This window comes from Nannobrachium achirus (genome assembly GCF_963921795.1).
Source record: "Nannobrachium achirus genome assembly, chromosome: 2".
Taxonomy (NCBI): Eukaryota; Metazoa; Chordata; class Actinopteri; order Myctophiformes; family Myctophidae; genus Nannobrachium; species Nannobrachium achirus.
Window position 1 is genome coordinate 1407057 of NC_137811.1, and position 25147 is coordinate 1432203.

General features: G+C 44.0%; 1 protein-coding gene across 1 annotated transcript; it reads right to left on the bottom strand.

Annotated features, from left to right (window-relative positions):
* Positions 1-1974: 1974 nt before the first annotated feature.
* On the bottom strand, positions 1975-23377 carry LOC308294141 (uncharacterized protein). The gene is made up of 9 exons (XM_080736865.1): positions 23255-23377; positions 22136-22284; positions 19412-19541; positions 17135-17416; positions 16132-16446; positions 13143-13312; positions 6111-6221; positions 3992-4171; positions 1975-3150 (listed from the first exon to the last, which is right to left on the bottom strand). Exons 1-9 carry the CDS (start codon positions 23304-23306, stop codon positions 3079-3081), a joined length of 1461 nt encoding a protein of 486 aa, XP_080592991.1. The 5' UTR covers positions 23307-23377; the 3' UTR covers positions 1975-3078.
* Between the last annotated feature and the right edge of the window lie 1770 nt (positions 23378-25147).

Sequence of the window (25147 nt, forward strand, 5' to 3'; positions counted from 1 at the left end):
AGAAATTATCACAAAAATATTATTATATAGCTGTAAAAAAAAAAAGGCCTTGGTGTACTGAACAGTGTGTAAATGTATAAAGGCAGGTATATAAAGGGACACGTGGACAGAGCACACATCAGTCCATGAATGAAATACACCCAAGGACAACGCCCCGATTTGGAACCGATCACAAACCAGATAGTCTGTCAGAGTGAGCTACAGTACAAGTGACTGTTCCTATAGCAATCAGGAAAGAACAAAAAAATGTATACACACACACACACACACACACACACACAAAGACATCCAAATCATATTTGTCACATCACAGGTTTACAGAAGTAAAAACATCAAGTGCCGGCGTGCCCCATACAGAACACCTGTCCACAATGTGTAGAAATGTTAATCCAAGCTCCCTGAACGATGCAGTGCACCTACTGTCTGATATACAGGATAAAAGACACAAATACAGTATTAAAAGTTCAAGTTAAAGGAATGGCTTGATGTCAAACTCTTCACTTTTATAATTCGACCATGAGGAGCCATTGTATCGAGACAATGAATGTGAAACATTTCTCTTTGTAACAGACGGCGCTCCTGGTGGCTTTTCAACCTTTTCAATGAACTACTAATGTGCCTGTTTAAAACAGATTTTGCTCATCCCTGCATCCAATATTAGAGCGATGCTCGCTGATTGTGTGTTGGGCCAGTGCATTGAGGACCCTGATGGCTGAAGTACCCCTATAAGTGTTGTCCAAAGCAGAGAACACAACACCACACCGAGAATCACTAGAGTAACTGCCTTTAATTGCTCCTCTGGGTGCTGTATGAACACTTGTTTGTAGGTATCTTATGTTGTGGGAAAAACGTTTCTTCTTTTTGGTTAGGTCGTCCAGGTAGGAGCTTACTGGGAAAACCTTGTTCATGGCGAATAATTGCAGTCTCTTTGAAAAGATCACCAGCACTCCTAACACTAAAGAATAAAGCCCTTTGCACACAGGCGTGTTTATCCGCACGGATAAAACGGACATTTTTTTTTTTTTAAAGAAAACAATGATTCTCTACGACCTCATGCACACCGGATCTGAATTAACCGTGCGACGAGTGGCTGCGGCCGTGCGTTTTTTTCTCTCGATCGAACCCAGTTCGATTTGTGCGTCTTGTCGCATGCAGTACAAAACTCATCACTCCTTTTATGACTCCTTTTGGGATCTGAAGCGCCGATTCCGCACAGCATTGCACACCAAATCCAATGCGTTTTATTCATGCAGCAAACGAAAAAAACGCAACTGTCCTGTGTGCAAAGGGCTTAACTTTGAAACAAAAGTAGCGATATGCTTATGGGCTCCCATGGCCAGTCATTTGGGATCAACTTAACTAGGGAAATGAGCCTATATGTTATTTAGTCCGTATTTGTCCTTGTCTTTGAGGAAGAAAAAGACAAGTTGTCTCAAGTCAAAATCCTTTGTGTTGGATGTGGGTGCAAACAAAACGCCTTTGTCAAGAGTGGTAGTGCAACAACTGTGATGGGGTTTGGTTGAAAGGTTCATGTGTGTTTTGTTCTTCCACATTTAAAAGACAGAAAATCACAGCAACCTTAGAAAACGCAAATAAACAAAAGTAAAAGAGAGGAAAAAAAAGAAAAAAAAAACAGGGCACGGGTCCGATGGCTTGTAGTTTAGAGTGTCCGCCCTGAGATTGGTAGGTCGGGATTTCAATTTCCCGGCTGGGTCATTAAAAAAAAATCACACCCGTGTGAACTGAGCGGTGGTTCCCTCCCCCCCCCCCCCCCCCCCGCGTGTGTGTGTGTGTGTGTGTGTGTGTGTGTGTGTGTGGCCTGGACAACAGCGCCCCTCCCTTAACATGTGTGGCCACTAAAGGTACTACACAGGCTTGAGGCTACATACAGACCCACCCACCCACATACATACAAACAAACATACCTACACACACGGCCACGCTATGGAGACGGTGTGACCACCGCTCAAAAAGTATACAAAAGGGACCCGATGCGTCCCTGCTTGCCTTGGCACCTGTCACCTGTCCCTGCAACACACTAGCAGCGCCACACGTCCAGGAGGTGTATTTGTACTTCAAGCCGGCTCATGCTACAGAAACAGGAGATATGCTCCTGACCTATGGGCACATGGCTCGGTAAGGCTTACCCCCCGGCTCCACCGGGCGCGTCGAGCATCACGTCAACGTCAACGCTAGGAACGCTCCAGTTTTAATCAATGAAGGGAGCTCCACTGCCGACGTCAACGTCGGACACTCCGGTGATGGCGTCCAAACTCAAAAATCGCCCCGGATCAATTTTTTGACGCCGTCCACAACGTCCAGTCATGTATAAATTATGATTAAATGTAATTGCATTGCATTTTAAATGTATGTATACGTGCTTTTCTGCTGTTGGCTATCCATTCACGTCATTCACAAGGGTGACTAGATGTCCCAAAAATCCTAGCATATTTTTTTAAATGTTACGTTAATTACAGTGGTCTTCTTTGATCAAATTATGTACGGTATACACACAACAGGCTGGGAAACAACTCCTTTCTCATGTCTTCCTCCCAAAACAGGTCAGCAGTGAGTCACTGAGTCTGAAGTTCTATGAACACTAAAGCAAGATTTGTATACATTGTCGTGGCGGTGCTGGTGCACCGAAAATAGCCGTAATAGCAGTACGTCCTGACTGCATGCGACGTGTTGTGAGCTTATAGATCTGCTACTTTCTTTTCGGGCACTTTACACAGCATAAATGATAAATTAGGCATAACTATACAGTTGATAATGCTCATATCCTCATCTGATCTTTGATAATTTGAAATGTCAACAAATCCACGTTCAGTGGAGCCAGTCGGACATCAACGTGACGGCGTCACAACGCAGAGCAACGCGACGCCCGCAGTGGAGCCCTGGGGTTACTTACTTACGGAGAGCGATCTAAATTCATTCAAAGGCGAGGGAGAAGAAGTGTTTTTTTTTTTTCACGGCGGGCAGCTCTGACCAGCTCGGTCCATAGTTTTGGAGCAGCTGCAGAGGCAGGTTTTTGGGGACCTTGAGTGGAAGATCTCAGTGGCCTGGGGTTGAGTAACACTAGAAGTGGGTCGTTGGATGGATGTACACTGGAAGACCAGACATTGAACTGGACTCTACTGGATCAGGAGCCTGGAGGATCAAACAAGCATTATTAATCACAGAGTATTGGTTTATTGATTCATTTGACTATAAAGCATGTAGCATATTATTTGCACATAATCTGTCAAAAAGGATAACAACAAAAACAGTGTTTTTTGTTGGTGTGAGCAGAGAGGAAAGAAGTGAACATAAACTTTCACTTCATGGATTAAATGGAATTGCCTTGTCACATGGTTTCAAAGCTACTTATCAACAAGAAAACACTTGCAACGTTGATTTCCTGTGGAGTGCCCCAAGGATCAATACTCGGTCCTTTATGGTTCCTTATTTATATACATGATTTATATCTAATCTCTCCAAAACGTGTATTTATTCGCAGATGATTCAAATATTTTCTTATCCGGTAAAGAAGAACAATAATTAATATTGGAAATGAACCAGGAGTTGTGTAAAGTAGACATCTGGTTCAAAGCAAACAAATTATCCTTGAATGAATGAAAGTTCATATATGATGTTTAGGCCTCTTAATCGCCCAGTTATGAGTACCCATCATAATATCCAGATTGATAATATTATACTAGAAAGGGTCACTGTAACAACATTTCTTGGAATACTTTAGATGAAAACCTTAATTGGAAAGATCATATAGCACTTATATCTAATAAGATTGGAAAGAATATTATACAGTATATAGTCATCAAGTGTGGTGTGGTGTGGTGTGGTGTGGTGCTAAAACTGCAGTCGAAAAGGGGCTATAGACGGATCCACAGCACACTGCCTTTAGTTGCGGTGTCGCGGGGTCAATCTGTGCCGCTTGACACCGCAGTTCTGACTGCCGCTCTGTGGATTGGTCTACGATGAAAGCACCTACCAGGGGTTGGTAGACGGTGGATTGGGGCTCTGCTGGGCAGGAGGGAAAGTTGAGTTTGTCCGAGGTGTAAACGTCACAGTCGGGTGGAGCAGAGGGGAACGTGTCAAAGCGGGTCCTGGCATTTGAAGAAGCAGCAGCAGTGGAAGCAGGTTCATGTGATGCAGCGGAGGAGGTCCCCGCCTGGTGGAAGAAGCAGGGGTCATTTAGACCGGGAACTAGCTAGGGCAGGGCCGGACTTACCATTGGGCTAGGGTGGGCACGCGCCCGGGGGCCTCAGGGGAGGGGGGCCTCCGGCCCCCCTTTTTTCAAAAAAAAAATTTTTTTTGGACCCCAAAAAATTTAGTAGGCATGATTGCAATCGCGAAATTCCATGTTTAACCCCCATACCAACCCCATCTTTCAAACATGGCAGCCATGTTTGTTTACATTTCAAGAAAACATAATGGCTGCTAGCTCATGAATGCCTGAATGGATTTCCATTCGGATTTTTTTGTTTGAAAGCTGTGAACAGTGTGCACACACGTGGTGCATGATCTAGGCATGGGCGTGCATGATCCGTGCACTATGAATTACATGGAAGTCTATGGAGAGGGAGGCGGTGTGGAACTTGGAAGCCATTTTGAAAAGACCCTGAATGAGTTAATTTAATGATGACATTTTAAAGTATTGCAATCCAAATAAAGTGATATTTGTGTTTAGTTACAGTACATTTTGTTTTATTATTGAGAGCTTCTGCTCTGCTGGCCGCACTGCATGTAGCTGCTCTGAAAACTTAGTGCAGTCTAAAGCCCGCCCACTCTATGTATCCGGTACTTTCCACACACATAGGCTACACACATGCACGCAAACTCCAATTCTGTATCCGCGTGTGTGTGTGTGTGTGTTTCGCTGCATGCTAAATAAATAGTAACAGCTATCTGCAGCTCCTTGTTAGACTGTTGTGTGGGGAATAAACACCTGAAATTGATATAAAAAGCACCCAAAAACGGGTAAAACCCCAAAAAATTCGCACCCGCCCTATGGGCGGGTGGATACACTTAGTTCCTTGCAACACCCTAGATATTGGTCAAATTACGCCTCTGCACACAGTCACATTATGCATGGGCCGGTCCGGAGGTGAGGTCACGCACGAGGGCCTCTTTATTTCCCCTTGCCCAGGGGCCTCATGACATATAAATCCGGGCCTGAGCTAGGGCATTCACCAAATAATCGAATATTCGAATATCAAAGTCACTATTCGACGTTGTTCACCGAAATCGAATATTCGCTTATTTTTATTGTTTTCTCTTTAAAAAATATAATAGTTTATAAAGCTTGGCTAGATAGGAAGTCATAAGAATGAGTTGTCAATGCCCCTGGTGGATGAATTTGTTAATGCTCTATACCAGGGCTTCTCAAACCTTTTTAGGCCGTGACCCCCAAAATAAACATATTTGAACTGGGGACCCCCACCCTGACAAGCACTTGGAATTGCAGGTATTAATGTGACTCGGTTCCACAGATAAATATTGTGAAAATAGCAGATCTACATGCTCACAACGCCTCGCGTTGTTTGCCTCTTGCTTACTTAATATTTGACAGTTTGTCCTGTCGAATATTTGACTATTCGAAATACTTTGAGGTCGAATAATTCGAATGCTACAAATCACTATTCGTGAATGCCCTACCGGGAACACATTATTACATATTATTACTTTAACCATTATGTTATGCTTTAGCTATTGAAAAATATCAGATATACAAACTCACAGCGTGGCACCGAGGGCCACGCTGCGAGCTTTTAGATCTGCTATTTTTGAAAAATCATGAAAATGTGTGCAAGTCTTTGAATATACTGACCTGATTCTAACAGGTGAATTGATCCCAGTGCATGGCGGAGGATAATTTCACGATAAATGATTTGATTATCGGGAGTGTTTTTCTCATCCCTAGCACCTACCAGTGGAGGGGTGTAATCAGGTGATCTAGCACCTACCAGTGGAAGGGTGTAATCAGGTGATCTAGCACCTACCAGTGGAAGGGTGTAATCAGGTGATATAGCACCTACCAGTGGAAGGGTGTAATCAGGTGATATAGCACCTACCAGTGGAAGGGTGTAATCAGGTGATATAGCACCTACCAGTGGAAGGGTGTAATCAGGTGCAGGCTCTTTGGGGAGGTGCGGGGGGGCAGAGTACGTCAGTCCACCTGATGAACTAGGATGAGCAGAAGTGGAAGGCTGGGCGGGGTCCTGGAATTGAGCCAATGGGATGTCCAAGTTACATGAAAACACACACACACACACACACACACACACGGCTAGTTACCTTACAGCAGTGATTCTCAACCTGTGGGTCGGGACCCCCAGGGCGGTCCCCAAATTATTTTGGGGGGTCCCCAGATGATTAACTTAATGTGAAACATTGTTTTCTTTCTCAACGGTAAACAAACCAACTAGTGTATAGAGGGTTTCTATGCACATTTCTAAAGTGACAATTTAAAGACTTTTTAACCCCTAAAATTACAAATTGTCAAATATTAGAGGCAGAGATTGTGAAAATAGCAGATCTACATGCTCACAACGCCTGCTATTTTCACAATAGAACCGTGTTACATAATGTAATGCATCAACTCTATAGTGCTTGTCAGGGTGGGGGTCCCCAGTTCAAATATGATTATTTTGGGGGTCCCGGCCTGAAAAGGTTGAGAACCACTGCCTTACAGCAGGGGTCGGCAACCTGTTAGGCGCCGTACAGACATCTGCGTCACGCATCATCATCTTATCGTCTGAGAATGGCCACTGGGGGCGCCGTACTAATGCATTCTCAATGCACGGTTGTTTGGTGTTTTGTCGTTGCCGTGTCTCTTCAAGAGCATACAGGCTGCGGTTGAGCTAGAGACACGGCAACGACAAAAAACCAAACAACCTTCCATTGACAATGCATTAGTACGGCGCCCCCAGTGGCCATTCTCAGACGATAAGATGATGATGCGTGACGCACATGTGTGAGCGCGGCCTTAGACATGAAGTGCCATGTCTTCATTTTCTTGATCAACATTTAGAGATATACAGTGTTCTTTTACATTAGGATGTAGGCCTAATGATCATTAGTCTCAAGCAATAACCCACTTCTCTCGACCCAGTCAAAGTTATCAGTTTGAATGAATGTAGAATTGTATGCATGATGTAAATTGCATACATTTTTGAATTTCATGTATTTATAAATCATTAAATGTGCTGGCTCCAGCATATATATCTGCACTTGTTGCACCTTACACTCATTTAAAAAAGAGCAGGGGCTACGGCTCTTTCACAGCCACGGCCCCTCTGCTCTGGAATAGTATACCCCTCCAAATTAGATCTGCACAGTCAATTGGGACTTTCAAAACTCTACTAAAAACCCATCTGTTTTCCCTGGCTTTTAACTCATACGGTGCCGCCGGCCACAAGGGGCGCTAGAGTGCCAGAAATTTCTCTATAGACCTTCGCTCTAGCTTCCGTCGACACTGTCCCAAGTGCCTTGGGATTTCACTCCAGCCAATGCTATGGGTGACGAGAGGAGGAAGCTAGCTGACACGTAGCCAAAATGCTAACCCATTTAGAAGCCCGATCTAAAGCTATTTCAGTCGCAAAAAACTTTTTCTTTGGGTCTGGGAACACAATCCGGAGAAAATCCTGTCTAAAGATGTGATTTATTATTGGAGTGGGCGGCGCGATGCGGCCGTTAGCGCGACTACGGCCCATGTATGGCCGAGTGTTGGCCTGGACCATGGATGGACGTTTAGACCGGGGCTTCGTTGAGGCCTCCGATTAAATAATTCATTTTATTAAATATCCCGAACTAGTTCGGGATAGGCACCCTGGAATACGTCGCGCCGCCGACAGTATATATTGAGGTTTTTTTGGGGGGCTCTAAACTTTATTTTAAACCATTTTCAATGGAATAAATCGTCGGACCATCTAGCGTCTCTCGTTGGCTAGCGCTGGACGAGCAAGGACCACCCACGTTGCTCCAAGCAGCTCGGGGTAAGTAAAATAGCAAATAAAATATTGTATTGGATTGAAATAAAGCCGAACTTGTTTGGGATAGGCACTTATAGGGTTAACTGCATCAAACTGTTTTAACTGTGCATAGTCCTTCTTTTAGCTGTTTTTGCAAATTGCCTATTGTTCTTTGTTTTATTATCCCCTTGGGATCTATCTATCTATCTATCTATCTATCTATCTATCTATTTATCTATCTATCTATCTATCTATCTGTTTGCTTTTAATCGTTTGTTTCCATGAATTGTTTGAATTGTTTTTGTTCTAACCTGTACAGCATTTGGTTCAGCTTGACTGTTTGTAAATGTGCTATATAAATAAAGCTTGATTGATTGATTGATTGATTGATTGATTGATTAAGCTAAAGATATGAGTACACTCTCTCACACTTCTAGTGTTCCAGTGATCACCCGCCCCTGTGCCAATGTTGGTACCTGTGCCTAAGGTTGCCTACCGCTACTAGTCAGGGGCATTAGGGATATTTTGTGCTATTCAGTCTAAAAGCGCCAAATTTTGCACAGATGTAGCCCAGGGCATGCTCTAATGATTTAGCTAGGACGCCCGAGCCCTAGCTCGCCACAGCGGCCAAATGAAGTTGGACTCCCATCGACTTTCACAACAAACCTGACTCTATGCTCCGTCTGACCTGGCTGTTCACACCACATCCGGCCAGCTCCATCCAAGTGCCAAACGTCTCTCCACTGCCCCCCTATGGTCGGGCGGACCTTCCTCCGTTATTTCCACTGTTAATTCCCATATCAGATACACTCACGCTATTACCATCATAGATCCAACTCCTAAATCTATCCCCGTTTTAATCACTCAGCATTCCAGAAAAACACACTCCCACCTACGCCATGGTACGGTTCCCCGAAACCTTAGAGAATTGATTTACACCCCCCTAACATCACAAAGACCCTCAAACAATGCCAAACTTGCACTGCTGAATGTCAGGTCACTTAATAATAAGCAATTCATCTGCAATGACTTTATAATTTCAGATAATATTGATATCCTTTTCCTCACCGAGACCTGGATAAAAAACGACTTTAGCTTACTGAACGCAGCCTCTCCCCCCACCCATACCTACCTCCAGAAATCCAGGCCCTCCAGCAGTGGACGTCGTGGTCGTGGAGGTGGTGTGGCCATTATTTATAATTCTATTTTCTCCTGCACTCCCATCTCATTCGGAGATTTTAATTCATTTGAGCACTTGGCCATCTGCTTCAAGCAACAGTCAACGTTGTGTATTCTAGTTTATCGTCCTCCTAAACCCAACACCTCCTTTATCACAGAATTTTCTGATCTTTTATTACTCGCCATGCCTAAATTTGAGCGAGTAATTCTGCTGGGTGATTTCAACATTCATATTTGCTGCCCCAATAACACCTTAGCCGGAGATTTCACCACTCTTGTGGAATCTTTTGATTTCGATCTTCACCCTACTGGCCCTACACACGACAGGGGACATACACTCGACATGGTATTGTCCTCTGGGGTAAACATCTCTAATCTAGAAACCAGCCGTTTGGGCGTATCGGATCATTACACCATTGCTTTTAATGCACTGAATTCCCCTCCCCCATGCCACCCCCAGCCCCTACACACTCTCGAATTATTAACCCCCTAACCGCCAGTAAATTTAGGTCTGTTTTTATTTCCTCTGCATCCGCTCCAGCTGTATTTGACACTACTGACAATCAGCTTAAGTACTTCAACACCATTTGCCAAACCACCCTCGATTCTGTAGCCCCATTCAAAATAAAGTCCCACCTGTCTAAGTCAGCGTCACCATGGCTCAACGACCACACTCGGGCCCTGCGAAGAGATCTGAGGAAAACAGAACGTAAATGGAAGACCTCCAAATTAACAGTCTTCTATGAAAGTTTAAAAGACCTTCTAAAAGGCTACAACGAGGCAGTTACAGCTGCAAGAGCACTATATTTCTCCAATCTCATCTCCAACAATTACCAGAACTCACGCACCCTATTTAGGACAATTGAACAGGCAGTAGGAGCCCCCCAAAACCCTAACTTACAAGCCTCCCCAGAACACTGTGATCAATTTCTCAGCTTCTTCACCAATAAAATTAATACCATCAGGTCTCAGTTGACTAACACACAGTCTGTACCAGTAGTGCCCATCTCAAATGCTACAGAAGTTGCCTCCTCATTTGCCTCCTTCACTCAAATATCTCCTGCTACTCTTCTGGACATCATTGGGCACATGAAACCCTCCTCTTGTCCCCTAGACATCATCCCCACCTCCCTCCTCAGAGAGATTTTGCCCACTGTCGCCCCCCACATCCTGTCTGTTGTCAATAGCTCCTTGTCCTCTGGCACTGTCCCTCCATATTTCAAAATGGCTCTGGTCTCCCCATTCCTAAAAAAGCCCAACCTTGACCCCTCCTCGCTGTCCAGCTACAGACCCATATCTAAGCTTCCCTTCCTCTCGAAAGTCCTAGAGAAGGTGGTTTTCACCCAGCTGGTCGACTACCTGAGTGGAAACAATCTCTTCGAGAAATTCCAATCAGGTTTTCGTGCTCTCCACAGCACTGAAACGGCCCTCCTGAAAGTCATAAATGACCTCCTCATGGTGGCAGATTTAGGCAACTCCTCCGTTCTTGTCCTCTTGGATCTGACCGCAGCCTTCGACACAATCGACCACGCTGTCCTCATCGACCGCCTGGAGAACTGTGTGGGCATCTCTGGTTCCGCCCTTAAATGGTTCGTCTCCTATCTGAGCGATAGATATTTCTCAGTTTGCATCGGCGAGTCGACTTCGTCCAAGGCCCACCTACATTGTGGCGTCCCCCAGGGATCGATTCTAGGTCCCATCCTCTTCTCCCTCTACTTACTTCCCCTGGGAAACATTATACAGGCCCATAACATTAATTTCCACTGCTATGCAGACGATACCCAGTTATATTTACCCATCAGTCCTGACAACAATCTCACCATAGCCAATCTCCATTCCTGCTTAGCCGACATAAAAAATTGGATGACCGCTAACTTTCTCCAACTAAACGACACCAAATGCGAAATTATAGTCTTTAACCCGCCCAAAGACCCAGCGCCCATAATAAATAACCTCGGGCCACTGCTACCTAACCTACAACCCACAGTAAGAAACTTGGGTGTTTTCCTCGACTCAGACCTCTCCCTTGAAACACATAAAAAAGGTTGTCCAAACCGCTTTCTACCATCTCAGGAACATAGTTAAAATTAAATCATTTCTGTCCACCCCTGATCTGACAAAGGTCATCCATGCATTTATTTATTCACGCCTTGACTACTGCAATTCCCTCTACTCTTGCCTTTCTAAAAAATCAATTCACCGCCTCCAACTCATTCAGAACGCAGCTGCAAGACTTTTAACTGGCACCAGAAAATTTGACCACATCACACCCATTTTAGCCTCCCTGCACTGGTTACCTATTTCATTTAGAATCGACTTTAAAATCTCACTCATCACGTACAAGGCCCTGTCCGGCCTCGCACCCTCTTACATATCTGATCTACTCGTCCCCTATGAACCGTCTCGTGCTCTTAGATCCTCAGGCAAAGGACTGCTGATCATTCCTACCTGTAATTATATAACTAGAGGTGAAAGGGCCTTTGCTTTCAGAGCCCCAACGCTTTGGAATGCCCTACCTGAACAAATAAGACTTGCTGATTCTTTGCCCCGCTTTAAAACACTGCTAAAAACCCACCTCTATAGAGCTGCCTTTAACCCCTAGCACATGTGATTTCACAGATGTTTTTATTGTTCCTCGTATGCTTTTTATATATTCTTATTTTTGCTTTTCTTATTTCTGATGTGTTGTTGCTGTAATGATTTTGATGATTTGCGTGTTTTCTTTGCCGCACCTTCACTGTCAAGCACTTTGTGACTCTGTCTTAAAAAGCGCTATACAAATAAAGTTTATTATTATTATTATTATTATTCTATACAGGAGGAAAATACCCAGAAAATAAATCTTCTTTAAGTAGGATGTGAGGGGTCTAACTAGGGGTTTGTCATGATTCTGAGTCATAGACTGTATAAATGATATGGACAAAGCGAAGCCATTGGTTTCTATGCAGCGCAAATGACACAATATGGTTACTTGGCATGGGTGTTGCCATCATAGATTGAAATGCAAACGGGGGAGGCTATTGGCTGGCAACGGTCACGTGCAACCGCAGGGATACATGGGAGAATGTGGTCGGAGCCTCCCGAAATACAGCACACGAAGAAGAACACAGCCGGCTGGTATTAGCCTGACTGCAAGCGTCAGACTCTATCACACACTTCACTACCAACAGGGGGTGGTGTTGTGCAGTCTGGTTTATTAACCAGGCTAGGCTGGTATCAGTTTAGTTGGCCACGCCCCCCGCAACTTTATCATCAATTTTAACATAAATGGGACCTTATTTTCACAAAACACAAATCATCGTGATTGAAAGGCAATTTTTAACTAGCGATAGGAACCATAAAGTGTTCATGAAAATGTTAATTAAGGTTAGAACACGAAAGGGGAAAATGAATGGGTTCCAAAGGAGAACAATTCTTTTTGCAACCGGCCAGGGGGAAAACAGCGCAACTAGCGGCCAATCATAGGAAGTTTTAGTTCCGTATTGGGCTCATTTTAAATCGGCGGAACTCTCCCCCTGTTCTGAATCCATTGCAAGCATTTGTTTTGCGCAGAAAACATTCCTGTGACTCATCACTTTTCATCACTAAACCATTGTTTTCTGGGGTTACTACAGTGGGTCCTCCAAATCTTCCAATCCTTCTTATATTAACAACTTGAACCCTATAGTGTCCATATTCTGAGAACTGTAGCCAAAAATAGCAGATCGCAAGCTCAGCTTGTAGATCGGCTATTTTCGGCAAAGAGGTTTGATGTAGAGGGGAAAAAGAGCAGACTAAGTACAGAGTACACACATTGACATGAATCCAAAATACACTGATGATTGTGCTGTCAAAATGAAACTATATGGGATCTATGAACAGGTTGTGGGGGTCCCTGTTTCATCTCTCTCTCAACTAAGGGGTCCTTGGCCTGAAAATGTTGAAGACCCCTGATTTAGTCTGTTATAAATACATACAAATTATTAGTTTTCCTTTTTTCTCTGTACTTACATCAGAGAAAGAAACGTCTGCAGCTTCATTGAGAGGAACAGAGTTGGTCTTCCTGCTCTTGTTCCTGTGCCTCCTCACACACACACAGCAGAGCAGCAGCACCAACAACACGCCCACGGCAACACCAACGCCCAGGTAGATCTGACCAGAGTCATCACAGTAATCAGAGCCTGGAAGAACAACAAGAACATGTCAGCGGTCTGTCCAACATTTTCTCCTTGGAGCCTCTCGTTATTATTTATTTTCTTTTTACTAAAATGTTTATCCCACTTTTTTGTAACCCATGTTTCACCCGGTGCCAATTGCCTAAGCCAGGGGTCTTCAACGTTTTCAGGCCAAGGACCCTTTAGTTGAGAGAGAGAGATGAAGCAGGGACCCCCACAACCTGTTCATAGATTCCATTTAGTTTCATTGTTTGACAGCACGATCATCAGTGTGTTTTGGATTCATGTCAATTTGTGTTTTCAGATATTTAACCACTCGGGGCCTCATTATCTAATAAACTTGACCTTTCACTCTGTACTTAGTCTGCTCTTTTCCCCCTCTACACCAAACCTCTTTGCCAAAAATAGCCGATCTACAAGCTCACAACGCCTCGCGCTGAGAGGCGTTGTGAGCTTGTAGATCTGCTACAGTTCTCAGAATATGGACACTAGGGTTCAAGGTGTTAATATAACAAGACGAACCTCGGTTCGAAGTGAAGCGGTGGACAGATAAAACCTCCAATAGCACATGAAACCAAGTCATTTGATGAGACGATCAAATTGTACATGTTCCTCTCCATGCTGACTATAGCAAAGTTAATAATTATTTAGTATATAAACCATGCTATTACCTATAGGGTTGAATTGTCATGTGAAGCTTCACCAATCCAATGCAATAGGTGAGACCTATGCAATAAGTGAGACCTATTGCATATTTGAAAAAGCCTATTCATTCTGGACTGATATTTTACACGTACGGGACAGGAAAAACCTGTTCATTCTGGCCTGGAGTGACCATATATGGACATAAGGTAACGGACATTGTGTTTTTGAAAAAACCTGTTCATTCTGGACTGAAATGACCATATATGGGCATGGTACACAGATTCATTGGAGGTAACGGACATTCTGTTTTTGAAAAAACCTGTTCATTCTGGACTGAAATGACCATATATGGGCGTGATACACACAAAGCCATTCATTGGAAGCGGTTTCCACCGCTTCAAAAAGGATTGGAAGATTTGGAGGACCCCCTGTAGTAACTCTGAGGACCCCCTAGGGGTCCCAGACCCCCTGTTGAAGACCCCTGGCCTAAGCTGTAGCGTGTTATTCCAACGTTATTCCAATTTTATTACATAATCGTCTATTCGCAATTATTTGACATAATCACAATTGTTTTGTCATAATCGTCATAATCGTTTCCATGTTGAAAAATGTTCATATCAGTTTCAAAAATAGTGGAAATAGCAGATCTAGATCAGCTATTTCGGCTACTGTCAATGTTCTTTTTTTAAGTATAAAGTTGTCAAATGTGTCAGTTATTTATTTGTATATTTAGGTTACGTGTCATATCTACCATGTGCAACTTCAAAGCCTACAAGCCAAACAGAAATGTAATTGTCAACGACAAAAACACAATTGAATCGCAATTATTTGAGTGGCAATTAATCGTAAATGTAAAATGTCATAATCGTGACATCACTACCAGGGGCGTCACAAGGGGGGGAAAAGTGGGACTGAGTTACTAGGGCCCAAGGTGGAGGGGCCTTAATTATGTTATGCTTTAACTATTGAAAAATAGCAGATCTACAAGCTCACAGCGAGCTTGTATATCTGCTATTTTTCAATAGTTAAAGCACAAAATAATGCGTAATAATGCGTTCCCAGTTCCCCCTATGAATAACATTCATGGGGGGCCCGCAGTGAATGCTTGTACCCAGGACCCAGAATTTATTGCGACACCCCTGATCTAGGGATGGCCAACGGTTAAACGTTACCGTTTAACCGATAAGAAATTGGTTATCGGTAAGCACTAACGGTTAATGGTGACCGATAAAAAAAGAAAAACAAGAAAAGCAACCCATGTGTCACACCAAAAGCCCCATACACCAATATCTATGCAACAATCAAGTCATCAACCATGCAACTATACGCGCTGTGGTCACAGATTTATTTCAATCCCACCGTTTCTTTGCAAAAACAAATTTCTTTTAGAAAACATTTGTATTCTTGTTTCTCCTAGTTTTATTGTTTTTAATGTGTAAATATGGCACTTTATTATGGGGAAAATACGTGTGTATTTTCCTTTTTGAAATCGCTAAAATAGCGTATTTTTTTACACATTTCCTTAACGGTTAACAGTTAATTAACCGACAAGGCCTTACGGTTATCGGTTACGAAAAATTCTCCATTTGGCCATCCCTACCCTGATCACTGCTCACCATGGGTAGTTCCAGCTCCAACCACAGAGCCAGGTTGATCACCAGGGACATGCTGGGCCCCTGATTCAGCCCGGGTAAAAGAGTTGGAGAGGCCCTCATTGCGTGCTATAGAGAGAGATCTCTCTCTATAGCGCTGCTGCTACTCAAAGATTTGCCATTTCAGATCATGACAAGTGACAAGCCAGTGGGCCAATTACATGAGTTATATGTTGTGTCGGGTGGAAACCTTGTATGTCCAAAACCATTTTAAAAAATGATTTAAACTAGTGAAAACAGCAGATCTACAAGCACACAACGCCTCGCACCGCGACAGCCTTGTATGATGAAGCAGGGCTTTGCTTTGCGAAAAAATTTACAAATTTGAAACTTGGAGATACGAGGTTTCTGCCCGACAGTGACGATTTACTTTGTTGGCCGCCCAGCCCCCAAAATGGAATGAAGGCCGACATTTTATTTTAATTTTTTTCCTAATGGCCGGCCTGGACCGGCCGGGAATGAACCGGCCGTTCAGGAGTTGTCCCGCTTTTCCCAATGGCCAGCACGTCCCTGTTGATCACTACTCACCATTGGGTACGTCCAGCTCCGCCCACAGAGCTCGGTTGCCCTGCTGGTCTCTGACCTCCAAGACACCGGCGTCGCACGGCTGGACGTCTGTGATGCTGACCTGCAGCCGTCTGCTCCCGGTGCTGATGGAGATCCTACCACCAAACACCCACTCCCACTCGTACACCGTGGAGGTGGAGTTGGAGTTCCCCTTTGGGCCTGCGGCCAGGATGCGGCGCGTGGCTGGGATGTAGACCAGTTCCAACTCAGCGGGGTCCATGTCGAGTGTGAAGGTAACATCCTCGCCGTGCAGTTTGTGAAAATACAGGTGCCGCGCTGAAACACGAGACAGGAGAGATGGTGGATATGAAATGATAACAATAATAATAACTTTCACTGTGAAAACAAACAAAAAAAGCCAAGATGAAACGCAAGGATCTCAAAGGATTATGTTCCTTTCACACCAGGAGGCTTTTATTTTGTACGATTAATACACATATTGAAAATAAATGGTAGAATTTTGAATATTTAACAAATCTTATGAGAACGCAGGGATTCTCTGCAATAAAATATTTACAGATGGGGTTCCGGGGACAAGCACACTTTGATTAAACAATGATTTAATCGCAGAGTGCCATGCTATTGATTCTTCCTTATTTTGGGGGATCAGAGTAAAAGTAATCTGACTATTTCTGATAGTATTGTCTTTTACTCAGAACAGAAAAATGACAATCGCGGTCATCAGTGCTTTTGTAACGGCCGGTAGAGAAGGGCTCGTTTTAAACATGAACGTGATCTGGAGTTAGATTAAATCCACTTTTGTGAATCTCATAAAACCGGATTTCCTGATCATGTTATCTGCCATTGCATTCTGGGAATTGGAGTGTTTCTCTTCAGCCGCGGCTGCCCCAGGCAGTACATTACAGTTTAATTTGGGTGGCCTTGACGTGAAAATGTTTGAGTACCTCTGATGCATTCATTCACACTCCCCAAAAATGGCCTTTAATCGTTATTGAATCCTAACCTTTAACTGTCAGCTTTCTCCTGAAAGGAAGTCTCTGGTTGTTGTTGTGCCTCAAGGTGTAGTAGCCGTTGTGCTCCTGCGTGACGCGCTCCATGGCCCACGTGTTGTCCACCAGCCTTCCCCTGCGTCCCCCCACGGCTTGCGGGTTGCTGGTGCGATTCCACAGCAGCAACGGCGGCTCATCCCAGAACAGTCGAGGGGTGAATTCCAGGGTGTGCGCCTGGCCCAGGGAGAAGTTGTAGGAGTCTCCATAGATTGTGTCCACTTCGCGCAAAGTGCAATCTAGACACACGCGTGCACGCACACGCACACACACAGAGGGCAAAATGCGACCTAGTACCCAAAATATAAAATATTGTGAAACACTCTGCCTTGAGTCCATATTTAACTTTATAGCTGCCGTTGACATGTCAGCTCGTCAATGAAAGGGTTAATACCATGACGCCGTTGACGGGTCAGCTCGTCACTCTTACTGTAAATGCAGTAACACTGTTATGACTTACTGTACGTCTTGGCTGTCCATTCTGCATCGGCGATGTCCGCGATTTGTTTACAACACACACTGGGCGTGCACGCGAAGTGAAGCTCCTCCATTAGAAATCCATTGATCTTCCCATAAAGAGACTTCATTTACTCGAAAAAATACATTTTGATCCCAAGGCTGGCATGTTTACAGCTCAATCTGCTATCGCAGCAAGGAAAATTCATCCCTTCAAAGTAAGGGGCAGCAGAAGTGATACTGCTATGTGCTCATCAGATTGAAGATTGACTTTTCAGCACTTTTTGACAAAAGGACTTAAAACTGTATTAATGACCCGTATGAAATGTTGACGAAGACTAACATTAACCAGTAAGACTCCCTAATCGGGAGATAAGCGACCGTAGGTCACATGTATACACAAAGAGGGCTGTAACTGCCATTGGTTCCTAGTTGTGTGGGCAATGTGTAGACATACTGTGTACCGATGTGCGTGATTTTAGGGCAAAATCTGTAGGAGCAGTGTCCAAAAATGTGTTTTGCAAGAATCGGCCTCATGGTGGCGCTAGAAGAGGGCCATGTGAGAAATGAGGGGTGGGGTCTCCGCGTTGCCTTGGCGGACGAATAGGTACCGGCCCCGGCTCTCCCGGACGCTCCTAGCCCGTGTTACGGCATTTTATGTGAGCTGCAGTGGAGGGGGTCCTCCACTGGGGGCGCCACCACTTTGGCATCCGTTCTGGAGCACCAGGAGTCGGTGGTCCCCGGGAATTCCCCGTGAGCAGCCCCGTTGGGGTGGTCATTTGGTCATTTTTGCACATTTGGTCATTTTTTACATCTGGGGGTCCCTGGAGCTCGGGGGGTCCTTGGAGGTTGTAGTTTGGCAGGCAAGGAGTGTGTGTGCAAAATTTGGCATGGATCGGGGCAACGGTTGCGGAGATATGAGCAGGGCAATAGTGTGACGTGTGAGGTGTGACAGACAGACGGACAGACATACTGACTGACTGACGGACTCACTCACAGTTTGTGCAGGTTTTGATAGTAAGTGCGACCTACGGTCGCAACAATTTTGCTGCCATTTTAAACATAGCTGTAGTAAGCAGCTGCCAAGTTGTCCGTACCTTTTAACGTGGGCACGCGCACGCATCGTGCACTATCTGTGCGCGACTCATCTAGTAGACGTGTAGACTCGGTGACAGCTTTCGAATAAAAAAAACCCCATTGAAATAGACATATCCGCCAGTGTTTACATAAAAAAAAACATTGGAACAGCCAGCTGTGCGCTATGGTAACACGTGGACACGTTCGCGCACATAGCAGACGATATGTGCGCAGATCATATGCCAGGCGGGTAAAAGAATCAAACAGCTACAAAATAAAAAAGAAACGCGTGAAAAAATTCCATTCTATGGCCATGCAGTCAGCTCACTTGTTTACAATGAAAAGCTATGCGAACGGAGCTGCGATTGGACGTCAGACCGGATATGGAAACCTAGATCCGGTCAAAACGGGAAATACGACCGGATACAGTTAGGAGGCGGGCCTAAAGTCTCCGAATCGGCTATATACAGCGACCATACTTTTAATCGTTTCATAATGATTAAAGCTAATTACATTTCCGGGATCGACGGGCATCGCAGAGTGGTACAGCGGGAAATGAGTTAAGAGTTAGTTTACTTATCGTTGTTGCGTAAAGCCTTGTTTTCATGTTTATTTCAACTTTTAATTTCATGTTCTTGTTTCCATCATTCTGTTAATTAACTATAAGGTCCCTGGAGGATTGAAGGGTCCAACTGTCTCACCTCTGATCAACAGTGTCAGGACATCTGTCATGACGCCGTTCAAAAGGGCAGAAAACACCCCGTCATCTCTCTCCGTCACGCTGCGTACGGTGAGAGCGCCATCAGAGAACATGTAGTGTGGGTCTAACACCTGCAGGGGGAGAAAACACAAATATATACCAGTAAGACTCCCTAAATCGGGAGAAAAGCAACCGTCAGGTCGCATACACAAACTTTGGAAGGCAATGGTAGCCAATCAGGAGGGAATATGGGAAATGGGACAGATCCATGTTGATGACAAGCTGTAGAGTAAAGCCCTTTGCACACAGGCGCGTTTACCCGCACGGATAAAACGGACAATTTCATTTTTTTAAAAGAAAACAATGATTCTCTACGACCTCATGCACACCGGATCCGAATTAGCCGTGCGACGAGTGGCTGCGGCCGTGCGTTTTTTTCTCGATCGAACCCAGTTCGATTTGTGCGTCTTGTCGCATGCGGTAAAAAACTCATCACTCCTTTTATGACTCCTTTTGGGATCCGCAGCGCCGATTCCGCACAGGCTTGCACACCAAATCCAATGCGTTTTATTCATGCAGCAAACGAAAAAAAAACAAAAAAAAAAAAACGCAACTGTCCTGTGTGCAAAGACCTTTACTGTGTACCACTTTGCGTGATTTTAGGGCAAAATCTGTAGGAGCAGTTTCCAAAAATGTGTCTTGCAAGAATCGGCCTCATGGTGGCGCTAGAAGAGGGCCATGTGAGAAAATAGAGGCAGCCAAGGAGTGTGTGTGCAAAGTTTGGCATGGATCGGGGCAGCGGTGGTGGAGATATGAGTAGGGGAAATGTGTGACGTGTGACGTGACGGACGGACTGACAGCCGGTGGAGGTTTTGAGAGTAACTGCGACCTGACAATTGCAAATAAAGACATGGATGGTGCAGTATTTTCTCCTCCCTACAACATAAACATCAAGTATTATGATTATACTTGGAGGAAGATTGTTTTTCAAAAAAAGTGTACAGAAAGTGTTAAAAAATATGTTTTTATGACCACACCCACAGTGTTGTGTGGTTAAAAAGGGGAGCGGATGATATTATGATGTCATTATATCAGTTTATTTCAGTTAGAGTTCTCAAATTCTGCCCGAACCCGACCTGACATTTAGGGTAGAGTAGGGCCTAAAATGTATGCTGATTAATCGGGCCGGGTAAGGCCTTGGGCTGACCCAGTTAAGGCCGGGCCTTAATTTTCAGGCCTCTGACTTGAGAACTCTAATTTCAGTTGCGCCTTTTGACTCAAGAGGCTTTCAGCAATCAGGAAGTAACCAAAAATACACAGGGAAGACATATTTGCACATCATAACCACACCTGGGGGTTTATTAGAGTAATGTTGACTCCATAGACAAATACAAAACAGAAAAAGTACAAAACAATGGCACCAACTCTTTAATAAAATACATAGTCACACAAATAAATACATACATACCGGTACATACAGTAGCCAGAGATGTCATTTAATTATTATTCTGCCCTTCAAGTTAGATCTCTGGGCAGCCATTGCTGAATGGGTAGAGAGTCTGTCTGGGAAGGAGCCTGGTCCCAGGTTTGATTCCTGTCTCCAGCAATGTGTTGAGGTGATCCTGAGCAAGATGCCTAACCCCTAACTGCTGCCACACGCAGTGGCACGTCACTTGCCATGTGCCATGCTTAGCTCCTTTCGGAACCACTCGCTCCGCAGCTATGCCGCTCCGAGATGTGGTTCCTGCTCAAAGCATGCCCACATGAGGTTTTGCCGGGGGTAGTTCGCCAGGCAGGGACGTGCTGGGCCCCTGATGCAGCCTGGGAAAAAGAGTTGGAGAGGCCCTCATTGCGCGCTACAGAGAGAGATCTCTCTCTATAGCGCTGCTGCTACTCAAAGATTTGCCATTTCAGAACATGACAAGTGACAAGCCAGTGGGCCAATTAAATGAGTTATATTTCGTCATTGTCGGGTGGAAACCTTGTATGTCCAAAACCATTTTAAAAATGATTTAAACTAGTGAAAACAGCCAATCTACAAGCACACAACGCCTCGCACTGCGAGGCGTTGTGTGCTTGTAGATCTGCTGTTTTCACTACTTTTGTGCGACAGCCTTGTATGATGAAGCAGGGCTTTGCTTTGCGAAAAAATGTACAAATTTGAAACATGGAGATACGAGGTTTCTGCCCGACAAGTGACAATTTACTTTGTTGGCCGCCCAGCCCCCAAAATGGAACGAAGGCCGACATTTTATATTTATTTTTTTCCTAATGGCCGGCCTGGACCGGCCGGGAATGAACCGGCCGTTCGGGAGTTGTCCCGCTTTTCCCAATGGCCAGCACGTCCCTGTCGCCAGGTTATCAACCGCTCTCTTACCGTCACCAAGCGTTGTATCCAAAAAGCAATGGTCCTATCTCCTACCCGTCTCTTGCATCTCTACTTTTTTAGCGGCGGGGGTAATCCAAGCGATGTGTTGAAACAATACTTTAAAAACGCTCACTTTGTCAGCCCCGGTCTGTGTTTTTTGCCAGCCTGTTGACATTTCTCGTGGGAAAATCTCGCGACACGCTCCCATTTCTCGCAACACAGATTAATGGCGAGTCACGTGACTGCTTCCGTAACATTTCACTGGGAAAACATGGAGCTGGCTGACAAAACGAGCATCTTTAAAGTATTGTTTCAGCACATCGCTTGGATTACCCCCGCCGCTTGGATTACACTCACCACTCCGCTTTCAGACACCTGTACCCTTTGGCTGCCGGGTCGACTTGGAGTGAAGAACATGGTCAGACGGGAGGGTTCGATTCCCATGTCCGACCAGTCGGTGGTAGAATTACCCCCGTAGCATGGAGCTCTTTTTATTCCACGTGAGCCTTAGAAAAATAGAGACAGCACAACGGTCAGATGCGTGAGTAAACTACCTGAACATAACAGGGGTGGGGACAGGGGCGTCACAAGGGGGTGGGTGGGGAGCTTGTAGATCTGCTATTTTTTTTTAATCGCTAAATCGTCTCAAACCTTTTCATGTGAAGGACCCCCAAAATGATATGTATTTGGACCCCCATCTCAAAATATTTAGTTCCAGAGACCCCCCGAAGCAACATTTTATAGTTACAAATGTTCGCTTAAAGACATATTCAAAGATTTGCACACAGTTTCCCGACTTTTCAAAAATAGGAGATCTACAAGCCTGCAGCACGGCACCCTTGTATATCTGCTATTTTTCAATAGATAAAGTATAAAATAATTGAGGCCCCTCCACCTTGGGCCCTAGTAACTCAGTCCCACTTTCCCCCCCTTGTGACCCGCCTGAATCCATCCATCCATGTACAGTGTATATCAAATGACGAATATGTATAATCATCAGCAGCAGCCAACTGTTACAGATCTTTATCCTTTCCACTACATCACATTTTTATATGGTAGCCTACCTAATTATTTTGACCGTCCTCGTGTAGCCATGTTTATGTATTTGGACAGAGCAGAATAATTAATGACTCATTATGATTAGGAAAGCAAAATAAACTGAAACTGGCCAATCACACTGAGCACTACAATGTCTGTTAGTGTGTACATGCATTTAGAATATTACACAAAGATAAGATCAGAGACCCTCAGTCTAGGAGGGGCTATGAGCACTCTATAGCCTAACTATAACTATAAAATATATAGTTTTAAAAATAGTTCTGAAGCCAAGTGGATGGCAGTGTTTTCAACAACTATTACAAAAATAAATGGTGAAAGTATAGTTATAGACAGTTATCTTGCCCAGTGGGAATGTCGCTTTAAACGTGTGTATGTAGGCTATGCATGTAGAATAGATGAAAAGACAGAGTTACTTACCACCAGCACAACAACTCTGAACCACGAGCAATACACAGAACAAACAGAACATTGTGTTCTGTTTGGAGACACTAAGCTCCAATAAATGATGTTATTAACGTGTAACAGACAACTATAAGTTCATTTTACTCAACAAAAAAACTAAACAGGCTGTCTGAAACATTTCCAGGCAGAAACAAAACAAACCCTCCACCCTCCAAGCCCCGACCACTTCCTTTCGGGTACTTATTGGTCTGAACCAGAGCCATGGACGTATAGAGTTAAGACTGTCCTACAGCACCCCCTGCTGTTCTGTTGCTGTAGGCTAAATGAGGAGAGGTCGGTTGATTGATTGATTGAAGAATTATTAGAAGTTTGCAATAGAAAAAAGTACAGTTTCATGACAGTACAAATCACTGGTACAAGGTCAACTAAAAGGAGATCCTAGAAAGCCGAGGCTTATTTCCACAGGAACCACACTTTAAGTATCTCATATAACATTGAAAGACAGACGGATAGAACATAGTACTTTATCTAGGATAATATCAGTTTCAAAAGCATAACATCAAAAACAAAAAAAGAGAAAAGGGGGGGGGGGGGGGGGAGCATGGGGGCTTAGTCTATTTACAAGTCACGGGTAGCAGCTGTCTGAAGGTGACTTTTCATACCAATTTTGAAGGAGGCTAGGGATTTGCTCTCCTTTAGGGCTTGTGGAAGGGCGTTCCACATGTTGATGGTGTAGCAGGAGAACGAGTTAGAGCCTTGTTTAGTGTTAAATCTACGTTGATGATGATTCGTTTCACCAATGGTTCGTTTCACCAATATAAGACATCCGGTTCTTGAGCTGGCCAATATAAAACTTTCGGTTTAATTGATTTGCCTTCAAAATAAAATCTGCATAATAGTGTGTGTGGCGTGTGTGTGTGTGTGTGTGTGTGTGTGTGTGTGTGTGTGTGTGTGTGTGTGTGTGTGTGTGTGTGTGTGTGTGTGTGTGTGTGTGTGTGTGTTTTTAAAGGACATTTTGTATTTTAAAACATATATTCATGATCTTGGTGTTTTTCTTTTAATTGATTATACTGGAGTAGGCCTACTTCTAAGTAACCTAACAGCGCTTAAGATATTTAAATTGGCAATTGATCCCCTGTAAATGGGCACTTATTAGCACATTTTCCATACCAACTTCTGACCACAATGTGATAATTGCCATAGCAGATGAGTTTCTGTGGAGAGTGTGGTGTGTCAGAGGATGTCTCCCCGAACGCGTGCGTGTGTCAAAAGTGCCGACACGAAGAGCCGTCTCCAAGAGCCCATTTCTAAAGGCTATGTTGCACACCAGTGAACAGCATTTCTCCATTTAGACATTGTTTTAATGTTATTAAACATTTTATTTTACACAGAAACATAATTTGCGTTGTATAAGTTTGTTTAATGTGCATATTTTTTTGTTCTCCCATTTTATTTTTCTTTACATATACTGCATTGTACTGTGTTCTATTCGTCTGTCATTCAATGTTATATGAGATACTTAAATGGTTTTCTGTGGAAATAAGCTTAGTCTTTTCATGGATCTCCTTTTAGTAGTCCTTGTAGGCCTACCAGTGAACTGTACCTTTTCCTATGCAAACTTCTAATAAAGTATTCAATCAATCAATCAAATCATGTTGAACAGGGGCTAACCCCAGTACTTGAGTCAAAGTATATGGACTGGCTATACTCCTGATAGCCTAATTGAAATTATGCACAAATTGTGTCATAAGTGGGCGTGGTTGACTCCAAATATATTTGAAAAAAATGTTAAAGGCATGCATTTAAAAAGTATTTATGTCATATTGTTTATGTCCCAAAAACGTTTTTCAAAAGGTTTGAGGCTAAATTACCACTCCTGAATAGAGAGCCTCTCATTTTTTAATGGCT